The sequence below is a fragment of the Sus scrofa genome, chromosome 18 (assembly GCF_000003025.6).
Source record: "Sus scrofa isolate TJ Tabasco breed Duroc chromosome 18, Sscrofa11.1, whole genome shotgun sequence".
Lineage (NCBI taxonomy): Eukaryota > Metazoa > Chordata > Mammalia > Artiodactyla > Suidae > Sus > Sus scrofa.
In genome coordinates this window covers 10,958,973-10,980,607 of record NC_010460.4, presented here as the reverse complement: position 1 = coordinate 10,980,607, position 21,635 = coordinate 10,958,973, and the positions used below count along the sequence as shown (strand labels likewise).

Genomic DNA, 21,635 nt, shown 5'->3' with positions numbered 1-21,635 from the left:
CCTGGCCTCGCTTAGTGGGTTAAGGATCTGGAGTTGCTGTGAGCTGTGGTGTAGGTCGCAGACACACCTTGGATTTGGCGTAGGTTACAGATAAGGCTTGGGTCCTGCATTGCTGTGGCTGTGGTATAGGCCAGAAGCTATAGCTCCGATTAGACCCCTAGCCTGGGACCCTCCATATGCCACAGGTGCAGCCCTAGAAAAGACAAAAAGAAAAAAAAAAAAAAAGCATAAAGATGAGAAGCCACTTTGCAACAACATCAAGCGTAAATGTGTAAGAGGCATACAGTCTCCATGGATGTGGCTCTGGAAACCGATATCCAGAGGTTACCTCTATAAAGGCGGTAAATAGCCTTTGGAAAAGGGGTCCAATAGCACTGTCTTTTTAATGCTGATCACGCCCAGTAGGGATGTGCTTCCTTCATGTGGATCGTTTGGTTGATTTGGGGAGGCACATCTTTTCTACCTTTTCTTTTCACTTGCCAGAGGGCCATTCTGAAGGAAAGACAGGATTCCCAACACATGTGCAGGGGGAAGATGCAGAGAGTTTCTAACACTGTTTAAGCTGAGGGCCGTGACATGAACCATACTAGAGACCAAATATGCAAAGGAGAAGTGGAGACGTTCTGGCTGATAGTAGCCTTGATGATAAAATCCTACTTCATCCCTGCGGGTCCCTTGAAATATGGAATCTTAAAAATGTGGAGCCTAGATGAGACCTTACTCTATAGATAAAGGAATGTTCTATACTGTACGATTGGTTATAATAAGAGAAGGACTAAGACATGGCTTGCCTTTTTCTCTACACTCGATGGCATCCTAAGAGTGTAAGGCTTTCGAGAGAGGCATCAGAACCAGCCAGGTGCTACCTCCAGCTCGCTCTTTCTCTTAAACCATTTAGCTGAGCAGTGAGGGTCAGGGCTCTATAGTGGTCACTCACAGTCTCCTTAGTTGTCTTTTTGTTGTTGTTGTTGTTGTCTTTTTAGGGCCACACTTGCAGCATATGGAGGTTCCCAGGCTAGGGGTCAAATCAGAGCTACAGTCATAGCAACACCAGATCCGAGCCACGTCTGTGACCTACACCACAGTTCACAGCAACGCAGGATCCTTAACCCATGAGCGAGGTCGGGGATGGAACTCGAATCCTCATGGATCCCAGTCGAGTTTGCTGCCACCGAGCCACTGTGGAACTCCCTCCTTAGTTGTCTGTCTCTCCCTTTCTAAGCCGTTGCTGTGCTGACCACTTGTCTTGGAGTTTTCCTTCTGTCTCATTATCTCCAACATCATGCGTCTCAATATGGGGCTCTTAACATAGTCCCGCTCCACTAAAAAAGCAGCGGTTTTGTAGTTCCTCCCACTGTTTGAGAAAGCCCTGGGGCTGTGCTGTCATTTTCCTTTTTTCAAAATAGCAGATGGTAGATAACAAACCTTCATCGGTGCCACTTAAAGGACCTGGGAATCTGTAATTACGACAGGTGTCCAGGCAATTCTGATGCACAAAATGTTCGAGAACATGTATCTCTAATTTGAGTTCGAATGATGCCATAGCTGTCTGCTCTCTTCCCAGTGTCTCAGTGTAAACCTTTTTTCTTTAAAAAAGGGTATTGACAAATGAGCTTATTTACAAAACAGACACAGACTTACAGTTATAGAAAACAAACTTAATGGTTACCCAAGGGGAAAGGGGGAAGGATAAATTATGAGTGTGGGATTAGCAGATACGTACAACTCTATATGAAACAGATAAACCATATTCAGTATCTTGTAATAACCTATAATGGAAAAGAATCATTTTCCTGTACACCTGAAACTAACACAACATTGTAAATCAACTATGCTTCAATTTTTTTCTTTTTAGGGCTGCATATGCGGCATATGGAGATTCCAAGGCTAGGGGTAGAATTGGAGCTGCAACTGCCAGCCTCCACCACAGCCACAGCAACACAGGATCCAGAACCCACCAAGAGAAGCCAGGGGTCGAACCCATATCCTCATGGACACTAGTCAGATTCGTACCACTAAACCACAATGGGAACTCCTACACTGCAATTTTTTAAAAAAAGATTCAGAGTCAGATTCAGCAGAGACTGCAAATGGAATAGCCAAAAAAAAAAAAAAAGATATTGAATTCCTAGAACATAGAACACACAGAGATATTCCTTTGCTCATAGACAAACATCTGCCAAAGGTGGAAGAGAATTATTTTTGGATGATTCACCCCTCAGGGCTCCTGGTCCCTCCCACATCCCTCCCTGAATGGACAGCCCCGAGCTGGAGGTGGGGGAAGACGCTACATGTCCAACAGTGAACTTAGCTTTGGAGACTCACCCCCGTGCTGCCCATGATCAGAAACAGTGCAATGTGGAAACGTCCAAATCCGATGGTCTCCACGGCATCTTCCACAGTGAAGGTCTTTGTCTCTAACAAGGAAAGTCAAGGTGAAGGGAACAGCCTCTGGGGGAAGGGAATGTGCGTGAATTACTGCTCACCCTGGAGGATGTTGGAAAACCAATTGGTTATTATAAGGGGAGGGGGCAATTAAAGAGTAGCTTGAGGAGTTCCCATCGTGGCGCAGTGGTTAACGAATCCGACTAGGAACCATGAGGTTGTGGGTTCGGTCCCTGCCCTTGCTCAGTGGGTTAAGGATCTGGCGTTGCCGTGAGCTGTGGTGTAGGTTGCAGACGCGGCTCGGATCCCGAGTTGCTGTGGCTCTGGCGTAGGCCGGTGGCTATGGCTCTGATTCGACCCCTAGCCTGGGAACCTCCATATGCCGCGGGAGTGGCCCAAGAAATAGCAACAACAGCAACAACAACAACAACAACAACAACAACAAAGAGTAGCTTGAGGACCAGCGGCTTCTACGATCCTCTTACCTTTTGGCTGTGGTGCGGGGCCCCCCTGGCTCAGTTCCCGAAGGCTAATGACGGTCACCGGCTCCAGCCGCTTGGATGCCATCTCCCAATGGTTCCAGTTCCCCACACGGAGTCCCTGCCAGAAACAGGATGGAGAGGAATTGAGTGCACAGTCTCCTTTAATCGTCACAGAAAACCAGCTTAGTAGGTATTATCATTTATCACCATGTTACATGTGAAGATCGTGAAACACGGAGAAGTGAAATCATGGCCAAATGAGAGACCCGAGCTCGGGGGGCTGCTAAGCAAGCTGGAGTCGGGGGCCAGGTGCGCTCTTGTTTATCCACCAGGATCTTCTCCCTGGGAGTGGAGCTGGGCTTTGCTACGGAAAAATAATCACAACAGCCCGTACCTGACCTCTCCATAGCTCCGGTGGTTTACAGTGTAACCGTGTGTTACAGCGTGTTTTCTCAGGTATTATTTTCATTTAATTCTGACAAAAACCCCTGGAGCACGTCCTTTTATTCCCCTCCCCCGCTTTGGGTATTTAATCTTTAAAAAAAAAATCTTAACCCTAAAAATCAAAAGAAAAATAAAACGAAGCTGAAGTTAGTGAAACATTTTTTCAAATGACTCTATGACACAGTGATTTAACTCTATATTCCCAGTGGGAGAAAAAGAAATTCTAATCTGTTCTCAGTAATTATACTGTTAGTAATAAAGTTGGTATCATTAGTTTGATACTAGTACATATTGTAGGATAAAGCAATTGTGTTACTCTAAGACTTGTAATGTCAGAGAAAAAAGATATGAAAATGAAAGAACTAGGTCAAAACTTTATACCCTAATTTTGAACTGGAAATATCAATATTAATTCATTTGGTATTATATGTATAGAAGAATGGCTGCAAAGAATTGAAATGCAGTAAAGATATTAAAAATCCTTGTTCAGAGGATTACTAAAAGGATAATCTCATGATCATCTTTGGAGAATACTAATATTATTCTGAAAACTAGTAAATATCTTGCCTCTCTTATACAGATTGTCTGTATTTCGGGGCAGCCACACAGTTGGTGAAAGAAGAGAATTCTTTAACTTCAGCTAAAACATGCAGAAAGAAGGATGGAATTAAATTATGATTGTGCAACTTCTAACAAAATAAAGGATCTAGACGAGGATCATCCATGGCTGAGAAATTACTCAGTGAAAGGTGAATGGAGGACTTCACTCAGATGGATGAGGCGATCACACCTGAACCTGCTGACAAGTGGCTCCTCCCACCACTGAACCAGAGATGATCAGATGTGATTGGCTCCTGGTGCGATGCACTAGGAAGGACCCACACAACCCACACAACTCATGAAGAGTAAGTAAACATGAGTCTGATCAAGCCTCAAGCTCCAACTACCCATTTATATAGGGGATGAAGACGCATGTTAAACAACACCACGTGGACGCAAGAAGAGACATTCAGACTGCTCTACAGTTAATCGCCCAACTGCCTCAAGGAGCAAATGGCAAGAAAAAGAGAGGAAAGGAAAAGCTGTGGTCTAACAGAGGAGACAAGCCAACCAAATAAACACATTGATTTGTTTAGATCCTCATTCAAACAAACCCACTGTAAAACAAGAAGAAAGGGGCTGATTTGAAAAAGATGATACAAAATTCAGGGGAATGTAAGCATGTTTGGAAGTCTGATGACACTGAGGGAATTACTGATGACAGCACCAGGTGTGACAATGATACCATGTGTACGGTAGAAAAAATCCTTATCTTTTAGAGGTTCATGCTGAAATATTTACAGAAGACATTGAATGTCCGGGATGTGTTTTAGAATAATTCAATGGTGGGGTGGGAATAGGGTGCAGAAGGAGGACATGGGTGTGTAGATGATGAATGAAGAATGGCCATATACATTGGCACAACCCTGTGAATCAACTATGCTTAATTTTTTAAAGTTTGGATTAAAAATTTTTAAAAAACAATGTCCATATAGCGAATATTACTGAAGGAGGCTAGGGGTTACACTGGGTTTCTTTGACTAGCCTCTGCTTTTGAAGATGTGTAATATTTTTCAAAATAAATACTTCAAGGAGTTCCCTGGTGGCCCAGCGGGTTAAGGGTCCTGCACTGTCACTGATGCTGTGGTTACTGCTGTGGCACATGTTCGATTCCTGGCCCAGGAACCTGCACCTGCTTCGGGCAGAGCTGATAAAGAAATAGTTCAAAATGTGAGGTTCTGAGATGGTTAAATAACTTTTCCAATGTCAAGCCACCAGTAAGCAGCAGAATCAGAACTCAAAGATCCCTCTCCCCAGAACTTAGGGGTAGCCGAGGCACAGTTGCACAGCAGCATCAAGATCATTAAGGTTTGCTGGAGTTCCCATCGTGGCTCAGTGGTTAACGAATCCGACTAGGAACCATGAGGTTTCGGGTTCGATCCCTGGCCTTGTTCAGTGGGTTAAGGATCCGGTGTTCTCGTGAGCTGTGGTGTAGGTTGCAGATGCAGCTCGGATCCCGCATTGCTGTGGCTGTGGTGTAGGCCGGTGGCTACAGCTCCAATTCAACCCCTAGCCTGGGAACTTCCACATGCCGAGGGAGCAGCCCAAGAAATGGCAAAAAAAAAAAAAAAAAAAAAATCATCAAGCTTTGTTGAGTGCTGGCTCTGTATCTCGTTGGGTGGGCTCCCGGGGAGACTTTGCAGGAACGTTTAAGTCATCGCCTGCCCTAAGGAGTTTTTAATCTAGCTGGAGACACTAAAGATACACATAAAAACCACTATATTGTAAAGTAGAGATTATTCGTCTTCTTAAAACACTGTCACAGAGACATGAACGTTCCCAGAGGGGAGAGAAATCAATAATGCTCAGAAATCAGTCCATGCAATCCTCTCTCCCAAGGGAGACCATGAGAAGTACAAAAAGCTGTTATTTTCCCAGAGTGGAAAAAGTAAAAAATAATTGGTCTTTCGGCCCATCTGAGAGCCCGAAAGTCAGGAAGACAGACTGTTCGAGAAATGCCTACTTCTCCCTTTCCAGACAGTGTCCAAATGCCCTTTGGAGGGTGTTTTTTTATCTGGTAACTTTTGAAATAGTTACGAGAAAGATCATCTTTATTTGATTATAAAGAGGACTTCAGGACACATTGAAAATTGGCTATGACTGAATATCATGTTTCCTGATGAGATGAACCAACATGGATGGAACTTAATCAAAATAGGACAACGAGATCCTTCCGTGAGAATTCGGTGGTGGTAATGGTGGCACAGCCTTGTAACTATACTAAAAATCAATGAATTATGCTCTCTAAACTGGTGAATTTTATGGTATGTAAATGACAGCAATTTTTTCCCCCTGAAGAACAGTCATGCAAATCACGGCAGCCGTCTTAAAAACCAAAAGAGATTCCGGCCATGTACAGTGTTAGAGAAGAAAACAATTTCTTTTGGTGGGAAAATAATGTTTTAAAAACCCAGTAAGTTCATCTCAAGTTCAGTTATAGCCAAAATGCTTCACAGTAAATTCAATCTTCAGTCAACCCTTAATCTCTTCTCCTATTCAAGTTTTATGACTTCTCATAACAATCTAAACATGCTTTACAATTTTAACCATCACAAAGGCTTACGTTTTAGAGGAGTAATAAGACCATCTTCAGCAAATCTTCTTGCTAAAGGATTGCGTGGCAGGGAAGAAACCCAGGAAATCTGCCTGTTACTACTGAGCAGACAGGATTTAATTTGCTGTATGTGTGTAGGTAGCTCCATGGGTCATGAATATCATACAAACTCTCCTTCTTTTATCACTGAAGAGAAGCGATTCATCGCAGAGGGCCTGGCAAAAGGTGTTAGGTCCAAGATAACAGCTTCACAGTCTCTCTTGAGTGAAAGCCAATCACAGAAGTTCCGCTGAGGTGTAGAGGGTTAAGAACCCAACTACAGTGGCCCCCGGATTGCTGCAGAGGTGCAGGTTCAATTCCACCCCCTCTACTCCCACCCCCCTCAGTGGGTGAAAAGATCTGGTGTTGCTGGTCCAAGAACCTCCCAATGCTATGGGTGCTGATCCCAGAAACAGAGAGTCACATGTGAGAGTTCATCCTTTTTTTTTTCCTGGCTGTGCCAGTGGCATGTGGAAGTTCCCATGCCGGGAATCAAACCTACACAACAGCAGTAACCAGAATCACAGTAGTGACAAAGCCAGGTCCTTAAACCACTGAGCCACCAGGGAACTCCCATGGAGCCCCACTATGAATCAGACAAGAAAATATAATGAAAAGGGTTCCTGCCCCCAGAGCGCTTACAGTCTAACGGGGAAGGAGAGCAGACATTCAGGTGGGAACCATGTGGTCCCAGGGGAGGCAGAGGTGGCTCTGGCAACATGAAGGTGGCACTGTTCTGCCGGGTCCTGGGACCTAGTCAGGCAAGTCCTGGAGGACTGAGACCTGCAGGACGAGGAGGATTTGGCCAAGAGAAGAAGGCGAGGAAAGAATTACCTGGTAGGTAGAATTGAGGATGCTCTTTCCTTTCTTCTTTCTTCTTTCTTTCAATTCCCTGCATTAGAGTTCCTACTGTGGCTCAGGAGTTACAAACCCGACTAGTAGTCATGAGGATGCGGGTTCCATCCCTGGCCTTGCTCAGTGGGTTAAGGATCCAGCGTTGTTGTGAGCTGTGGTGTAGGTCACAGATGCGGCTCGTGTCTGGGTTGCTGTGGCTTGGATCCTCAGCATGGGAATTTCCATATGCCGCAGGTGCAGCTCTAAAAAAAAAACAAAAAGAAAAAAGAATTCTCTGCATGGTTTGAAATTTTAGAAAGGCTATTACTGTAACCATAAGAATTCCATCTGGAAGTCCACAGGGAGCACAAAAGGCCCCGTTTGCTAGTGGGGGTGATTGTACAACATTGTGAAACTAAATTGTAAAACTTTTTTTTTGTCTTTTGTCTTTTTAAGGCTGCACCCACAGCATATGGAGGTTCCCAGGCTACAGATTGAATCGGAGCTATAGCTGCGGGTCTACACCACAGCCACAGCAAGGCCAGATCCGAGCCGCATCTGTGACCTACACCACAGCTCGTGGCAATGCCGGATCCTTAACCCACTGAGCAGGGCCAGGGATTGAACCCGCTTTCTCATGGATACTAGTTGGGTTCATTAACCACAGAGCCACGATGGGAACTCCATACATTGTAAAACTTAATGCCACTGAACTGTTCGCTTTAAAATCACTTCAAAGGTAAATTTTATGTTATGTGTGTTTTATCACGATTTCAATTCAAAGAAACAAGAAAAACCATTGTATATGTAGTACGTGTCTGTAATAGATACAACCACAAATCATAAGAAGCTGATTAAGATCCGAATGGATTCATAGGCACATTAGGTGAACAGGCAACTCGCAAGAGGATATATAAATTACCAAAAAAAAAAAAACCAAAACAAAACAAAAACTGGCAATGTTTAGTGATAAAAAAATCTCTAGGTCTTATTTTATGCTTACAAAATAAATATTTGGGAAGGAAAGAAGGAAGAAAGGAAGAAGGAAAGAAGAGGGAGGGGAGAAGGAGGGATGGAGGAGGAAAGAGGAAGGAGGGGGAGGAGGGGGATGAAGAGAGGGCACGAAGCAAGGAAGGGCAGAGGGAAGAGGAATTAGAGATGACAAGGAGGGGGGAAGGGGGACGGAAGGGAGAGAGGAATGAGGGTGGAAGAGGGAGAGGGAGAAAGGAAGTCAGTGGCCTTGGGGAGATGGAGGCTGAGATTCTTCTGTTTCCTCATCTGAAAATCAAAATAATACCAGCTACCCGCGGGAGAAATACTTTCTGCCTTCCTAGCAACAAGTGCACCCCTTGTGCTTTGCTGTTGGGGTGGCCACTGAGATACAGGTGGAAGTTTTTCTGAGGGGGTGGGGAGCTTCTAAGAAAGTCCTCTTTTGCCCTCTATCTCCTCCCTGCATCATGGGGACGTGATGGCTGGCGCTTCAGCAGCCATTTTGGGTGGTGATACAAATGTGAAGATGCGGAGTTCCTGTCATGGCGCAGTGGTTAACAAATCCGACTAGGAACCATGAGGTTGCGGGTTCAATCCCTGGCCTTGTTCAGTGTGTTAAGGACCCGGTGTTGCCATGAGCTGTGGTGTAGGTCGAAGACGCGGCTCAGATCCCGTGTTGCTGTGGCTCTGGTGTAGGCCAGAGGCTATAGCTCTGATTAGAGGTTCCCTAGCTTGGGAACCTCCATATGCCCTGAGAGTGGCCCAAGAAATGGCAAAAAGACAAAAACAAAACAAAACAAATGTGAAGATGGAACGATGGATAGTCTGGGCTAAGTCTGAGAGCATAAACCAGAAAGAGCCTGGGACCTGATGATAATGACGTGGAGGTCGCTGATAGCTTTATTTATTTATTTATTTATTTATTTATTTATTTATTTATTTATTTTTTGTCTTTTGTCTTTTTGTTGTTGTTGTTGTTGCTATTTCTTGGGCCGCTCCTGCAGCATATGGAGGTTCCCAGGCTAGGGGTTGAATCGGAGCTGTAGTCACCGGCCTACGCCAGAGCCACAGCAACGCGGGATCCGAGCCGTGTCTGCAACCTACACCACAGCTCACAGCAACGCCGGATCCTTAACCCACTGAGCAAGGGCAGGGACCGAACCCGCAACCTCATGGTTCCTAGTCAGATTTGTTAACCACTGCGCCACGACGGGAACTCCCGCTGATAGCTTTAGACTCTACCTCCAGATATATTTTCAAAGGGGGGGGGAATAAAGCTATCTTGTTTGGGTGCTCCCCCCCACCCCCCCACCCCCGACCTTGGGCTACTCAAGTGCAGCAGTGGGAGTAGAGAAGGAATAAAGAAATCTGTAACTGGCTGTGATCAACTGCAAAGACCACTGCCCTCGCACAGCCAGGTGTGTGCAATTCTTTGCAAACTTCCTTAAGTGTGTTCTGAGGACTGAATGGGCTGATGCTCGTATAATGTGGCAGAGTGCCCGTTGCAAGATAAGGACTCAAGTATTCTTATCCTCTGAAGAAACCTAACAACGAAATTTCTAAAATTTCACCATAGTCACAAAACAAATACACTCAGGTTAAGTTTGTAATTATATACGGAGTTATCAAATGTATCAAGCAAAGGTATTTGTTGCTAATACTCTGCTAACAGGAGAACACTCTGGGCTCAAATGAAAAATTACCCAAATTTGGGAAATAAAAAGTTACTTGTCTTCTGCAGTAGATTAATTACATTTCAAGGGTGAACCTCAGAGGAAAACCTCACATGTGCCACAGGCCTGTCGGAAAATAAGACCAAACAAATCTCTCCAGTCAGGTACGTAATACCGAGATCCACCCAACCCCATCACCTCGTACTTAAGAAAGGCACAAGAAAATGGGTCAGTTTCACTAAAAACACTCCCGTTGTTCTACCTGGAAGTATATTTTACAGAAAGGAAAACCTTGCCCACACAGCATAGCCTAGATGGCTCAGGGGTGAGGTGTTGGTGCAGGTGGGTGCTGCTGGGCAAAAGAGCTGGCAGTTTGTGTGACTCCCGCCAACGCCACTCAGAGGAGCAAGCCTGTTTAATTTCACCGATTGTGGCATCAGTCTTGCCCTTGGAGATAGTCAAGGCTGGGTGTGCTCCCAGTGTCAGGGGAGGTTGCCGAGGGTTGTAAAAAACAAGTGTACAAACTACCAGTGACCAAGTCCTCATTTTGCCCTCGTAGGTTACACAGGGTCTTTAATGATGAGGTTCCTTCAGTGGGAACTTGCTGGGTGGGGGGCTCAGGGGTGCTGGTAGGGGATTTTTCAGGATTTTGGAATTCACGTCTGTGAATTATAAGGGGCCTGCATTCCAAGTCATTGAGAGGACACTCAAACACCAGCTCAAGGGTAACGCAGATATGGCGACTCTTCTCTATTTTCTTGAGTGTCGGCCAAAAGTTTCATTCAAAAAGTTTTCAGAAAGAGGATAAAATGTTTCAGAGATGGATATAAGCAATGTTACTAGGGCAGCACTTGTAATCTCAGCTTGAAATGGAACGTTGGAAAAGCTGAGAAGGCATCTTGTCTTCTTTGGGTCCCTAAGTCATTCTAAATCCCTTCTAATCCAGGAAGAAGATGGATGGATGGATGGATGGATGGATGGATGGATGGATAGATGGATGGATGGATGAATGGATGGATGGGTGGGCGGATGCATGGTGGATGGATCGCCAGTCAGACCAATTCAAGAAATTAGAAACTAACATGGGGGAGAATATGCCACACCCCCACCATCATTCCTTAAAAACTGCAATAGGAAAGTAACTCATTGTCCACCTTCAAGGGGGATTTACTGTGAAAAACAAGAGCTCAGATGAAGTTCAAGTTTCCTTAAAACAAATTCTAAGGGACAGATAGACATCTTAATTTTATTTTATTTTTTGGCTGCCCTGAGGTTATGGAGTTCCCCAGCCAGGGATCAGATCCGAGCTGCAGTTGCAACCTAAACTGCAGCTGCAGCAATGCTGGATCCATAACCCACTGTGGCAGCCTGGGGATTGAATTTATGTCCCAGTGCACCCAAGATACCGCCAATCCCATTGAGCCACAATGGGAATGCCTGTAGAGTCTTTTAAAGCTGAATATGTGTGTGTGTGTGTGTGATGTAATTTGTTTTGCAAAATCATCAGTAAGAAGAGTGAAATTTTTATATTCCATTTGTGTTCTGAGACAGAGCTAATGGTCTAATCCTTCCACAAGCATCCCCCACCCCTCCCGAGCACAGAAAAAATAAAAACCAATTCTATCTCTGTTGCCCGTTGGAGTTTCTTACCTCTGTATATTTTCTGGAGAGCTTTCCAGTTTCTGGCTCTGGAAACACCTTACCTGCCGCCACGTCTCATGCAGAGGTTGGACCCCCGACGGCCTCTTGGGGGCCTCTGGATTTACCCTCCGCACAAGCCTGGCTCCCAGGGCTTCTCCTCCCCTTTCAGCTCAGTTCTGTGAACAAGATTCTATTAGCAACAACCCTGCATCCTGGGCGAGTGAGTGGCACCCAAGTCACACCCCCTTCTCAGCAGCCCTTCACCCGATCCCTTTTTAAAGGGGAAATTACACCTGTCCTTGAGACAGAGAGAGGCCGCCAAACCTTGGAGGAAACTACCGCTGTTCTCAGGAATGCCGGAGAGGGCTGGAAGAAGGGGGCGCTCTGGGCAAGGAGCACAGGGCAGCTTTGCTCTTGCAAGGCTTTTCTCACAGCCGTCACTGTTGAGAGTCAAAGGGTGAAAGGCTCTGACCCATCCAGGCGGAGCAGAGCTTTAGACAGCCATGGAGAAGGGCAGTCAGGACCTCAGAACCTTGAACCTGTCCAGGGACCTTGGCGGCCTGGGGACTTACAGACTTACAACCACTGCTGACATACTGCTCTAGTCCGTTCTTTCCTTGGATTGGAGGCACTGGCCGAGCACTTGGGCCATGCCTGGCGCTGTGACCCCTCCCCCAGCCCAAAGGGATGGAGCTCACTCTCCCCACTTCAGCCACGAGGGGCCCCACTCCATCTCCAGACAAAGTATCAGAGTTGGAACTCAGATACACAGCTTCTGACTCCAGCTGTGATTCTTGGGCGCAACCTGCTTTAATTGTTCAATAAATACTCGTTGAGCATCTGATTGTGCCTGAAAATTGTCCTGGACAAGTCATGCCACCAACATGGCACCTTCACGGATGCGTCCTTGGGTCTGAACAATGACACTTCCGCGATTACCAATCAACCTCACTATACAGAGGGGCAGGGGGGGGGAGCTTTAAAAAAAAATAGAGATCTGTTCTAAAGGCGATTTTGAATTTGGTCAGATCTTCTGGAAACTTATTAAGAGCTAGAAACTACGTGAAAGTAAAGCACTAGGCCACTGTTTCGTTGTTGCTACTCAGATTCGCTTCCCCGGAGCCACAAGGGGAACTCTGCTCTACTAAAGTTAAGGACACTGAATTCTCCCAGTAGAGTTACCATAAAAGATGATAATTGCAGTTCCCGTTGTGGCTCAGTGGTAATGAACCCGACTAGTATACTTGAGGACGCGGGTTTGATCCCTGGCCTTGCTCAGTGGGTTAAGGATCCGGCGTTGCTGTGAACTGTGGTGTAGGTCGAAGATACGGCTCAGATCTGGCATAGTTGTGGCTGCGGCATAGGCAGGCAGTTACAGCTCCAATTCGACCCCTAGCCTGGGAACCTCCATATGCCACACAGGCAACTGTAAAACAAACACACAAACAAAAAAAACCCTCAAGTAGTGATGAAGAGAATCACTACTGGAATAAGATGTGTCATACAGATGTGACACATATGATTAACTTCCACATGCCATGGGTGCCGCCCTAAACACACACACACACACACACACACACACACACACACACACACACGTGATAATTAACCTGCATAAAGTTCATTCAGACTAAATAGTTGATGCAACACAGCTCACTCTACACCTGGCTCTTGGGAGTTTACTAATCCAGGTACCTAAGAAACGTCTTTGGGGTCAAGTGACCCACAGAGGGCGAGGGCAGACCATCCGGCAGGCTCCGTTCGCACAAGCCATTTTCCAGAACTCGCCCAAGCCTCCAAACCTCTTTCCCCGGTTACTCTAGCATAATGTGCACTGAGAATAAAGAAGGTCACCGGTGACATCATGCTGTCACCCCTCATTCTTCACAACTGGGAGCAATCGGAGAGCCGGCCCTCCGTCTGAACAGAAAACTTTCTCTGTGTGTCCTGCCCCCCGAGGGCAAGTTCATGGGAACCGGTCCTAACCTTGTAAAGCTCAGCCCCAGACAAGGAAACAAGCTGTTTGAGGAAGGAGGAAACGAAAGAATAAAAGAAATATAACCCCTCCCCAGGATTAGTTTGTGGAACCCTATTGTTTAGCTTGGGCCTATAATTATCAGTACTAAACTTTACGGAATGATTTTGAATAAAGACACCTTAAAGAAAAAGTGAATGGTCTGGAAGTTTATTTTCTTAAAAATAATATGTAAAACTATCACAAGAAAACAGCAGGTTGGCATGCCCCTCCCCCCCACTCCGCAATCATTTTCCCATTCGACAGTGAAGACCCCACGCGAGGCTGAAATGACTTGCCTAGGTAGCGTCTCTGTGACATGGTTAAATCATATCAAATCCCACGGCTTATAGATATAATACCTGAGGTCCTGCGTCCAGTTAGCTGAGCACAATCATGCCATTGACTGCCTGGCACAGGCTGACGTTTAAAACAAGACTAACGTCTTTCACTGGCACAGAGGCTGGCACAAGAGGTGACCCATGGAGGGAGTGGCTGGTGGAGGAGGTGACCAATACAGGAGGTGGCTGCAGCCCCTGGACCTGACGCTAGTCCTCGGCCGTCCCATCCAGGATTTGTTTAAAGGAGAATGGAGCAAACTTGTAACCAGCTCCCACGTAGAACTTATTCTGGAACTCCACCCTGTCATGGGGGGCAAGAAGAAGGGGGAATTGAACACCTAAAAGAGACCCTGGCAGCTGGAGGGGAAAAGCAGAACACTTGCAAAATCAAGCACAGGGAGTTCCCATTGTGGCTCAGTGGTTAACGAATCCGACTAGGAACCATGAGGTTGCGGGCTCGATCCCTGGCCTTGCTCAGTGGGTTAAGGATCGGATGTTGCCATGAGTTGTGGTGTGGGTTGCAGACATGGCTCGGACCCGAGTTGCTGTGGCTCTGGCGTAGGCCAGTGGCTACAGCTCCAATTAGACCCCTAGCCTGGGAATCTCCATATGCCATGGGAAGCGGCCCTAGAAATGGCAAAAAGACAAAAAAAATAAATAAATAAATAAATAAAAATATAAATATAAATAAAATAAAATAAAGCACAGGGTGAGGAAGGAGCCTCAAACTGGTGGCCACCACAGGAATTCTCTAAGGTTCTTTTTTTTTTTTTTTTTTTTTTTTTGCCTTTTTAGGGCCGCACCCATGGCATATGGAGGTTCCCAGCCTAGGGGTTGAATTGGAGCTGTAGCAGCTGGCCTACACCACAGCCACAGTAATTCAGGATCTGAGCTGTGTCTGTGACCTACTTCACAGCTCATGGCAACACCAGATCCTTCACCCACTGAGCAAGGCCAGGGATTGAACCTGCATCCTCACAGATGTTAGTCAGATTTCTTTCCACTGAGCCATGACAGGAACTCCTGAGGATTTAAAAAAAAAAAATCCTTCTCTTGGAGTTCCCTTGTGGCCCAGCGGGTTAAAGATCCAGCATTGTCACTGCAGCAGCTCAGGTTGCTGCTGTGGTGCAGGTTCGATCCCTGGCCCAGGAACTTCCATGTGCCATGGGCATGGCCAAAAACATGAAAACTCCTTCTCTTGCCTCCCTCTTACACCTTCCCCTCCCCTTCCCACCCCACTTCCTCCAGGTCTCTGTCACTGGCCTCAAGGACCACAGCATAACACCCCCAGCCCCCCACCAGCAAGGAAGCCCTTGCTGGGCAGTGTCGTCTGAGGAGCTGGTGATGACAGAAGGTCATACGTGGTTTTTGTTTACATCCTGGCCTTAAATTGCGCGCCTTATACAACCGCAAAATGTCCAGAGCCTCAACTTAATCTACCATTTACTTCACAGACAGCATGTGTGATTGTTTATTATGTTGCCGAGTTCTTATCTTTTCTTCCCCCCTACTTTTTAGGGCCACAGGTGCAGCATATGGACGTTCCCAGAGCTGCAGCTGCTGGCCTACACCACAGCCACAGCAGTGCGGGATCCATACTTCATCTGCAACCTACACTGCAGCACATGGCAATGCCGGATCCCTAATCCACTGAGCGAGGCCAGCGGTGGAGCCCGCAACCTCATGGATACTGGTTGGGTTTGCTACTGCTGAGCCACAACAGGAACGCCTGGAGTTCATTTCTTAATGACACAGAAACGATGTTATAGCCTCGGGGCGGGGAGGGAGATGCTGTGGTCTCTCAACTCAGCACGTGATGTGTAAAACCTTTTCTTTAGGCACCATGGCCACAGAGGGAGGCAGGAGGGCTAAGGACCGTCTGTGTGGTCCAGGATGTTTCGGGATGCAGGGCACCCTCAACATTCTCGGCTGGAACGTGACTTGGGAGAGAAATAGAAGCCTAAAGAAACATTTTCATATTCCGTAAGCCCCACGATGGCGAGAATCTCTGGGTGCATCTGTGAATGTCAAGGGTCTCCTGGTGGGTACCCTCCTTCTGTCTCGACTTTCCAGGAGTTTAGGCGTCTGTTCTCGTGGCATAACTCCTGCTCAGCAAGAGGGGCCAGACACAGCAGATTTGCCCAGCATGCCCTCTGTGAGCCCTTCTGATCCCCCATCAAGCAGCACTTGGCGGTGTCCCTTATTTTGAAGCCAATTATCATAACAAATGAATATTTAAAAGAGGAGGCGTAGGAGTTCCTATCGTGGCTCAGTGGTTAACGCAGCCCAAGCGCATCCATGAGGATGTTTGATCGCTGGCCTCGCTCAGTGGGTTAAGGATCCAGCATTGCCTTGAGCTGTGGTGTAGGTCTCAGATGTGGTTTGGATCCTGCATTGCTGTGGCTGTGGTGTAGGCCGGCAGCTGCAGCTCTGAATGAACCCTTAGCCTGGGAGCCTTCACATGCCATGGGTGCGGCCCTGAAAGGACAAAAAGACAGGAAAAAAAAAAGGAGTTAATGGGAACATACCTTACAGGGCGGCCATCATATCTGTACATATGCACACAGATCTTACTTCATTTAATCTGACACCAACAGGGGACTAAAGCTAGGTTCCAAAATGGTATGTCTGTTGCTCTGGTCAGGATGTGAACCCAGGCAGCTGGCCCTGCGGCCCATCCTCTTTCCCCAGAGCACCATGAGAGTGTCTACGGTACAACGGTTCTTACCAGTGCAGCCGCAGGGCGTGCAGGAAAGCGGAGAGGCCCTCCATGATCAGAAGGATGGCTACCGTCAGAACAGCAAATACGGCAAAAATGATGAACACGCCGACGAGCCCTCCCCAGCCTTGCACTCGAAGGCCGATGGTCATGACCATGGTCCAGAGCACCTCAGACAGTTCTGCAAGATGCAAGGGAACCAGGCTCAGCTGCAACGTGCAGATTCTCCCCACCCTGTAATCCTGACCTGCAACCCTGCAGTTCAGCAGCTCCATTCCCAGGTGGAGAACGCAGGTGTGGGTGCCCTAGGGTACCTGTGTGAGAGCGTCTGCCGCAGCTTTGGAGGAGTGTCCACCAAGAGGACAAACATATGGTGCATATTATTCACCCGTGAAAGTGAGCAAACTATAGCTATTAGCAACAATGTGAATAAATCTGAGTTACATCCTGTTATGCTAAAGAAGCAAAACACAAAAGAATACATGCAGTATAATTTGATATGCATGGTATGTTTATTTCTCCCCCAGCCCCTCAAGTTCATGTTAGAGCCCTAACCTCCAGGTGATCATACTGGGGAGGTAATTAGGACTAGATGGGGCCATGAGGGTGGGGTCCTTCACAGTGGGATTAGTGCCCTTATAAGAAAAGACACCATATGTCGCTCTCTCGCCCTCCTTCCCTCTCCCTCCCTCTCTTCTTTCTCCCTCCCTCCCTCTCCCTCCTTCTCTTCTTTCTCCCTCCCCCCCCTTCCTGGGGGATGCTACTGTACTAGGAGTTTATGCAAGGAAACAAACCCCACCAGAGCAGTCAAGACCACACTAAGGGCTGACCACTTGCTTTTCATTCCTGCTGTAAATCAACAATCAGGCTCACTTCCACTACTTTGGTTTCTATCCACTTAGCACACATGTTGGCCTGGCCTCTCTGCTCCTGGCGTTACGCTCAGTGCTGGGAATGCAGAGATAAGAGTCAAGGTCCTTGCCTTTCAGGAGCTCACAGTCTAGTAGGGAGAAAGGCTAACAAGACAGAATTACAATCAGGTCCAGTATAGGGGCACCTCCAGAACCCAGGAGAAGGGCACCTTGCAGACGGGGCACCAGGAAGGAAGACTTCCAGGGAGGTGCCCTCCAAGCTGAGTTCTGAAGGAGGAATGAGACATCAGTGGGGAGAGTTAAAAAAGGGAAGAATGGAAGTTCCCACTGTGGCTCAGTGGTAACAAACCTGCCTAACATCCATGAGGATGCAGGTTCAATCACTGGCCTTGCTCAGTGCGTTAAGGATCCGGCGTTGCCGTGAGCTGTGGTGTAGGTCACAGATGTGGCTTGGATCCTGCATTGCTGTGGCTGTGGTGTAGACCAGCAGCTGCAGCTCTGATTTGACCTCTAGCCTGGGAACTTGCATGTGCCACAGGTGCAGTCCTAAAAAGCAAGAAAAAAAAAGTGGGAGAATGTTACTGGCAAGGGAGCTGCAGGGCCAACATACAAGGGGGCTCAGACAGTCTGGCATCTTCAGGAGTCTCAGTGCAATTCCTTGTGGCCACTGCATATGAAATGGGAAAGGGGCAGGGTGGGGGTTAATAAGGGGCCAGTGGAGCACTGAGGGAAATACCAAGAGACAAGACTGGAGAAGTAGGCAGAACTCAAGAGGGATTTTACAAGGTAAGCTGGTGAGTCAAGATTCCAGACTTAAGTCATTGTTGGGGCTTGAATCTTTACCAAGGAATGCACGCAGCCTGTAGAAACTAGAAAAGGCAAAGAAGCAGGATCTCTCCTTGAGCTTCCAGAATAAAACAGCCCTGCTGACATCTTGTTTTTAGGACTTCTGGCCTCCAGAACTGTAAACCAGTCAATTTCACAGTGTTCTAAGCTACTAAGTTTCTGCTAATTTGTTACAGCAGCAGTGGGAGGCTGATACAGAGGGTAACTTTTCCTGCAGATAAAGCCAGATGGATGGGAAAAGTCACTTCTACTAAGAACGATGAGCCATTCTTCTTGCAAACACACCGGAAATGACTCAGGTGGCACTTTCAGCTACAAGTACACGGCAAGGGGACACGTGCTCGTGACCCTGCTGGCGGCCCACTTACGCGCATGTGCCAGGCTGAGGGCCCAGAGCCGGAGGTAGGAGGCTGTGTTCGAAATGCAGCCCAGGCAGTACTCGATCGTGTGGATGGCTTGATGCACAAAGATGTCTCCAAAGTGGAACTGAAAAAAGAGAATTTTTAACACTATTTCATTAAGTGCTTTCTTCAGGGATGTATGACAAATGATACACAGATGGATAAAACATTTCCAGTTGAATGAGGGGAAAAAAGCATTCATAAGCTTGGAGAAAGAGAATGAGCAGGGGTTCCCTTTGTGGTGCAGCAGAAACCGATCTGAGGACTCAGATTCCATCCATGAGGACTCGGATTCCATCCCTGGCCTTGCTTAGTGGTGTAGGTTGCAGACACAGCTCGGATCTCACGTTGCTGTGGCTGTGGCGGAGGCTGGCAGCTATAACTCCGGTTTGACACCCAGCCTGGGAACTTCCATATGCCACGGGAGCAGCCCTAAAAAGATTAAAAAAAAAAAAAAGAAAGAAAGATAGTGAGCAGCCTGGGAATTCCCATTGTGGCTCAGTAGTCACAAACCTGACTAGTATCCATGAGGATGCCGGTTCGATCCCTGGCCTTGCTCAGTGCATTAAGGATCTGGCGTTGCCATGAGCTGTGGTGTAGATCACAGAGGCAGCTCAGATCCTGCATTGCTGTGGCTGTGGTGTAGGCCTGAAGCTGCAGCCTCAATGCAACCCCTAGCCTGGGAACGTCCATATGCCACAGGTGCATCACTAAAAAGCAGGAAAAAAAAGGGGGGGGAGAATGAGCAGCCCAAAGAAGGACATGGTGTGTGTGCAGTAAGGTTTCCCACAAATGATTGAAAAGAAGCAGCAGGCTGGTAAGGGGAGCTGAGATTTACGCTGAGCTTTGAACGATGGGAAGGGACCAGAGAAGCCAGGTCATTCCTAGAAAAGGAAATGACTCCAGGTAAGAAAAAGGTGGGTGGTTGCAAACATCATGACGGCACATGGGGGAGAAAAACCATTTGGCTGGAACTGGGAGCTTGCTGAGGTCGGGAGAGACTTAGCTGCCGACGCTGCTGGAAAGCCAAGCATGAGCAGAGGTGAGAAAAAAACCTGGAGTCATGAGGCACCATAAAAGTATCTGAATAGAAAGTGGCAAGGGGAATAAGGAAATATTCAGGGGAGTTTCCTGGTGATCTAGTGGTTAGGATTCAGTTCTTTTTTTTTTTTTCTTTTCTTTTTATGCCACACCTGCAGCATATGGAAATTCCCAGGCTAGGGGTTGAATCGAAGCTGCAGCCGCTGGCCTACACCACAGCCACAGCAACACAGCATCCGAGCCACGTCTGCAACCTACACACAGCTCACGGCCATGCTGGACCCTTAACTCCCCGAGCAAGGCCAGGGATCGAACCAGGATCCTCATGGATATTAGTCAGACTCATTACTGCTGAGCCACAAACACAACACCAGGCTTCGGTGCTCTCACTGCTGTAGTCGGGGTTCAATCCCTGATCCAGGAACGGAGATCCCACATGAAGCCATGTATGGTGTGGCCAAGAATTTTTTTAAAATAAAAAAAGTATTTGGGGGAAGAGTAATTGAATAGCAAAATGGATCAGGGAAGGAATAGCCTTTAAGGCAAAAAACCCAACCTGTTGCTTAGGTCAGTCATCCAGAAAGGAGGGGAAAGAAAAGGTGCAGAGACAGCAACGGCTCATTCTTTCCTTTCATGCACACTCTGTGTTACGGGGGAGACAATTTGATGGGTACCATCCCTGCCCCCCAGCAGCGCACCGCCCGGGAGGCAGAAGATGCAGTAGACAGTTACCACCCAACAGCAGGGGAAGGACAACAACCAAGAATCAGGGTGCTGTGGGAACACAGAGAAGGGTGCCTCGCCCAGCAGGGCCAGGGTCATACAGGGCTCCGAGGTCCTTGTATGTGAGCAGGTCAAAAGATGACACTGACAGAAAGGCATAACCTGGAGGGGGAGAGCTTAGCTGATTCTCGGGCAGGTTGTATTTCAGGTGAGCATGAAAACAAGCACCATCTCAACTCAGAGATAAGAAAATGAGGATGCAAAGGAAAGAGCAAAGATTAGAGAGGAGTCACAGGGCTGTGATCCGGAACAGCAAGGACGGAAGGCCAAACCCAGGAAGAAATGGGGGCTCTGGTCACTGTGGCTTGAAGTCAGATGCTTTGGGGAAAAGACCAAAATCACTGCCTCCTCGTTCTTCAGTGAACACAGAGGAGGGACCGAAGGGGCGGGGATGGGAGGTAACAGAGCGAGTGGGGGGGGGGGCAGCAGGTGGCAGACACAGAGGAATGTGTGGTAAAGGGTTAACTTCAGGAAAAGACAGGCCTGCCTTTGTCTCAGCGTCTGGAAGGCAACCTAGACACCCATGGCCTTTCCCAAGTGAACGGAAGCTCTGAGATGCATGGTCCGACCCTGGGACCACACCTCATAGTTTTTGCTAGTGAGGTGACCTGGTGGCAGCTGGCCTCACCAGAAGGACCACCCGTGTGGTGAGAGAGTTGCGACTCTGCGCCACAGGTTAACAAGCCAAATGGGTCTCCAGGGGAGGGAGGGAGCCGGAATGACTTGGACCCATCACGCCTGCACAACCACACCCCAGTAAAAAAACATCAGACACAGAAACTCAGGTGAGCTCCCCGAGTTGGCAATACCATGATCATTTTGCCACACGTGGATGCTGGGAGAGTCCCACATCCCTAAGGACACAGACGCTTTGCATTTGGAAACGTCCCAGTGTCAGATTCTGTCTATGGGCCTCTTCTTCCGGCCAGTTCTGATGCGTGGAGTTTGCTGTAAGTAAAACTATAACTGAAAGTAT

The 21,635-nt window shown here is 47.4% G+C and overlaps 2 protein-coding genes across 7 annotated transcripts in view; both read right to left on the bottom strand.

Moving 5' to 3' along the window:
• SVOPL (SVOP like) overlaps positions 1-11,891 on the bottom strand; it is a 76,649-nt gene extending 64,758 nt beyond the window's left edge. Inside the window, exons 1-3 of one of the 6 annotated variants that reach the window (XR_002340283.1) lie at positions 11,652-11,886; positions 2,871-2,985; positions 2,326-2,417 (exon numbers count right to left, since the gene is read on the bottom strand). Coding sequence is in view for 3 of the 6 variants with exons in the window: in XM_021078779.1 (XP_020934438.1) it covers positions 2,326-2,417; positions 2,871-2,952 (174 nt within the window). In the remaining 3 variants the exon portion in view is untranslated. Of the gene's footprint in view, positions 1-2,325; positions 2,418-2,870; positions 2,986-11,651 lie in introns of those variants that run through there. The other 5 variants (XR_002340282.1, XM_021078779.1, XM_021078778.1 and 2 more) reach the window with 5 other exon arrangements.
• ATP6V0A4 (ATPase H+ transporting V0 subunit a4) overlaps positions 13,807-21,635 on the bottom strand; it is a 98,594-nt gene continuing 90,765 nt past the window's right edge. Inside the window, 3 exon segments of the mRNA XM_021078735.1 lie at positions 13,807-14,298; positions 16,726-16,897; positions 18,803-18,920. Of these exon segments, the coding sequence (XP_020934394.1) occupies positions 14,205-14,298; positions 16,726-16,897; positions 18,803-18,920 (384 nt within the window). The 3' untranslated portion in view covers positions 13,807-14,204.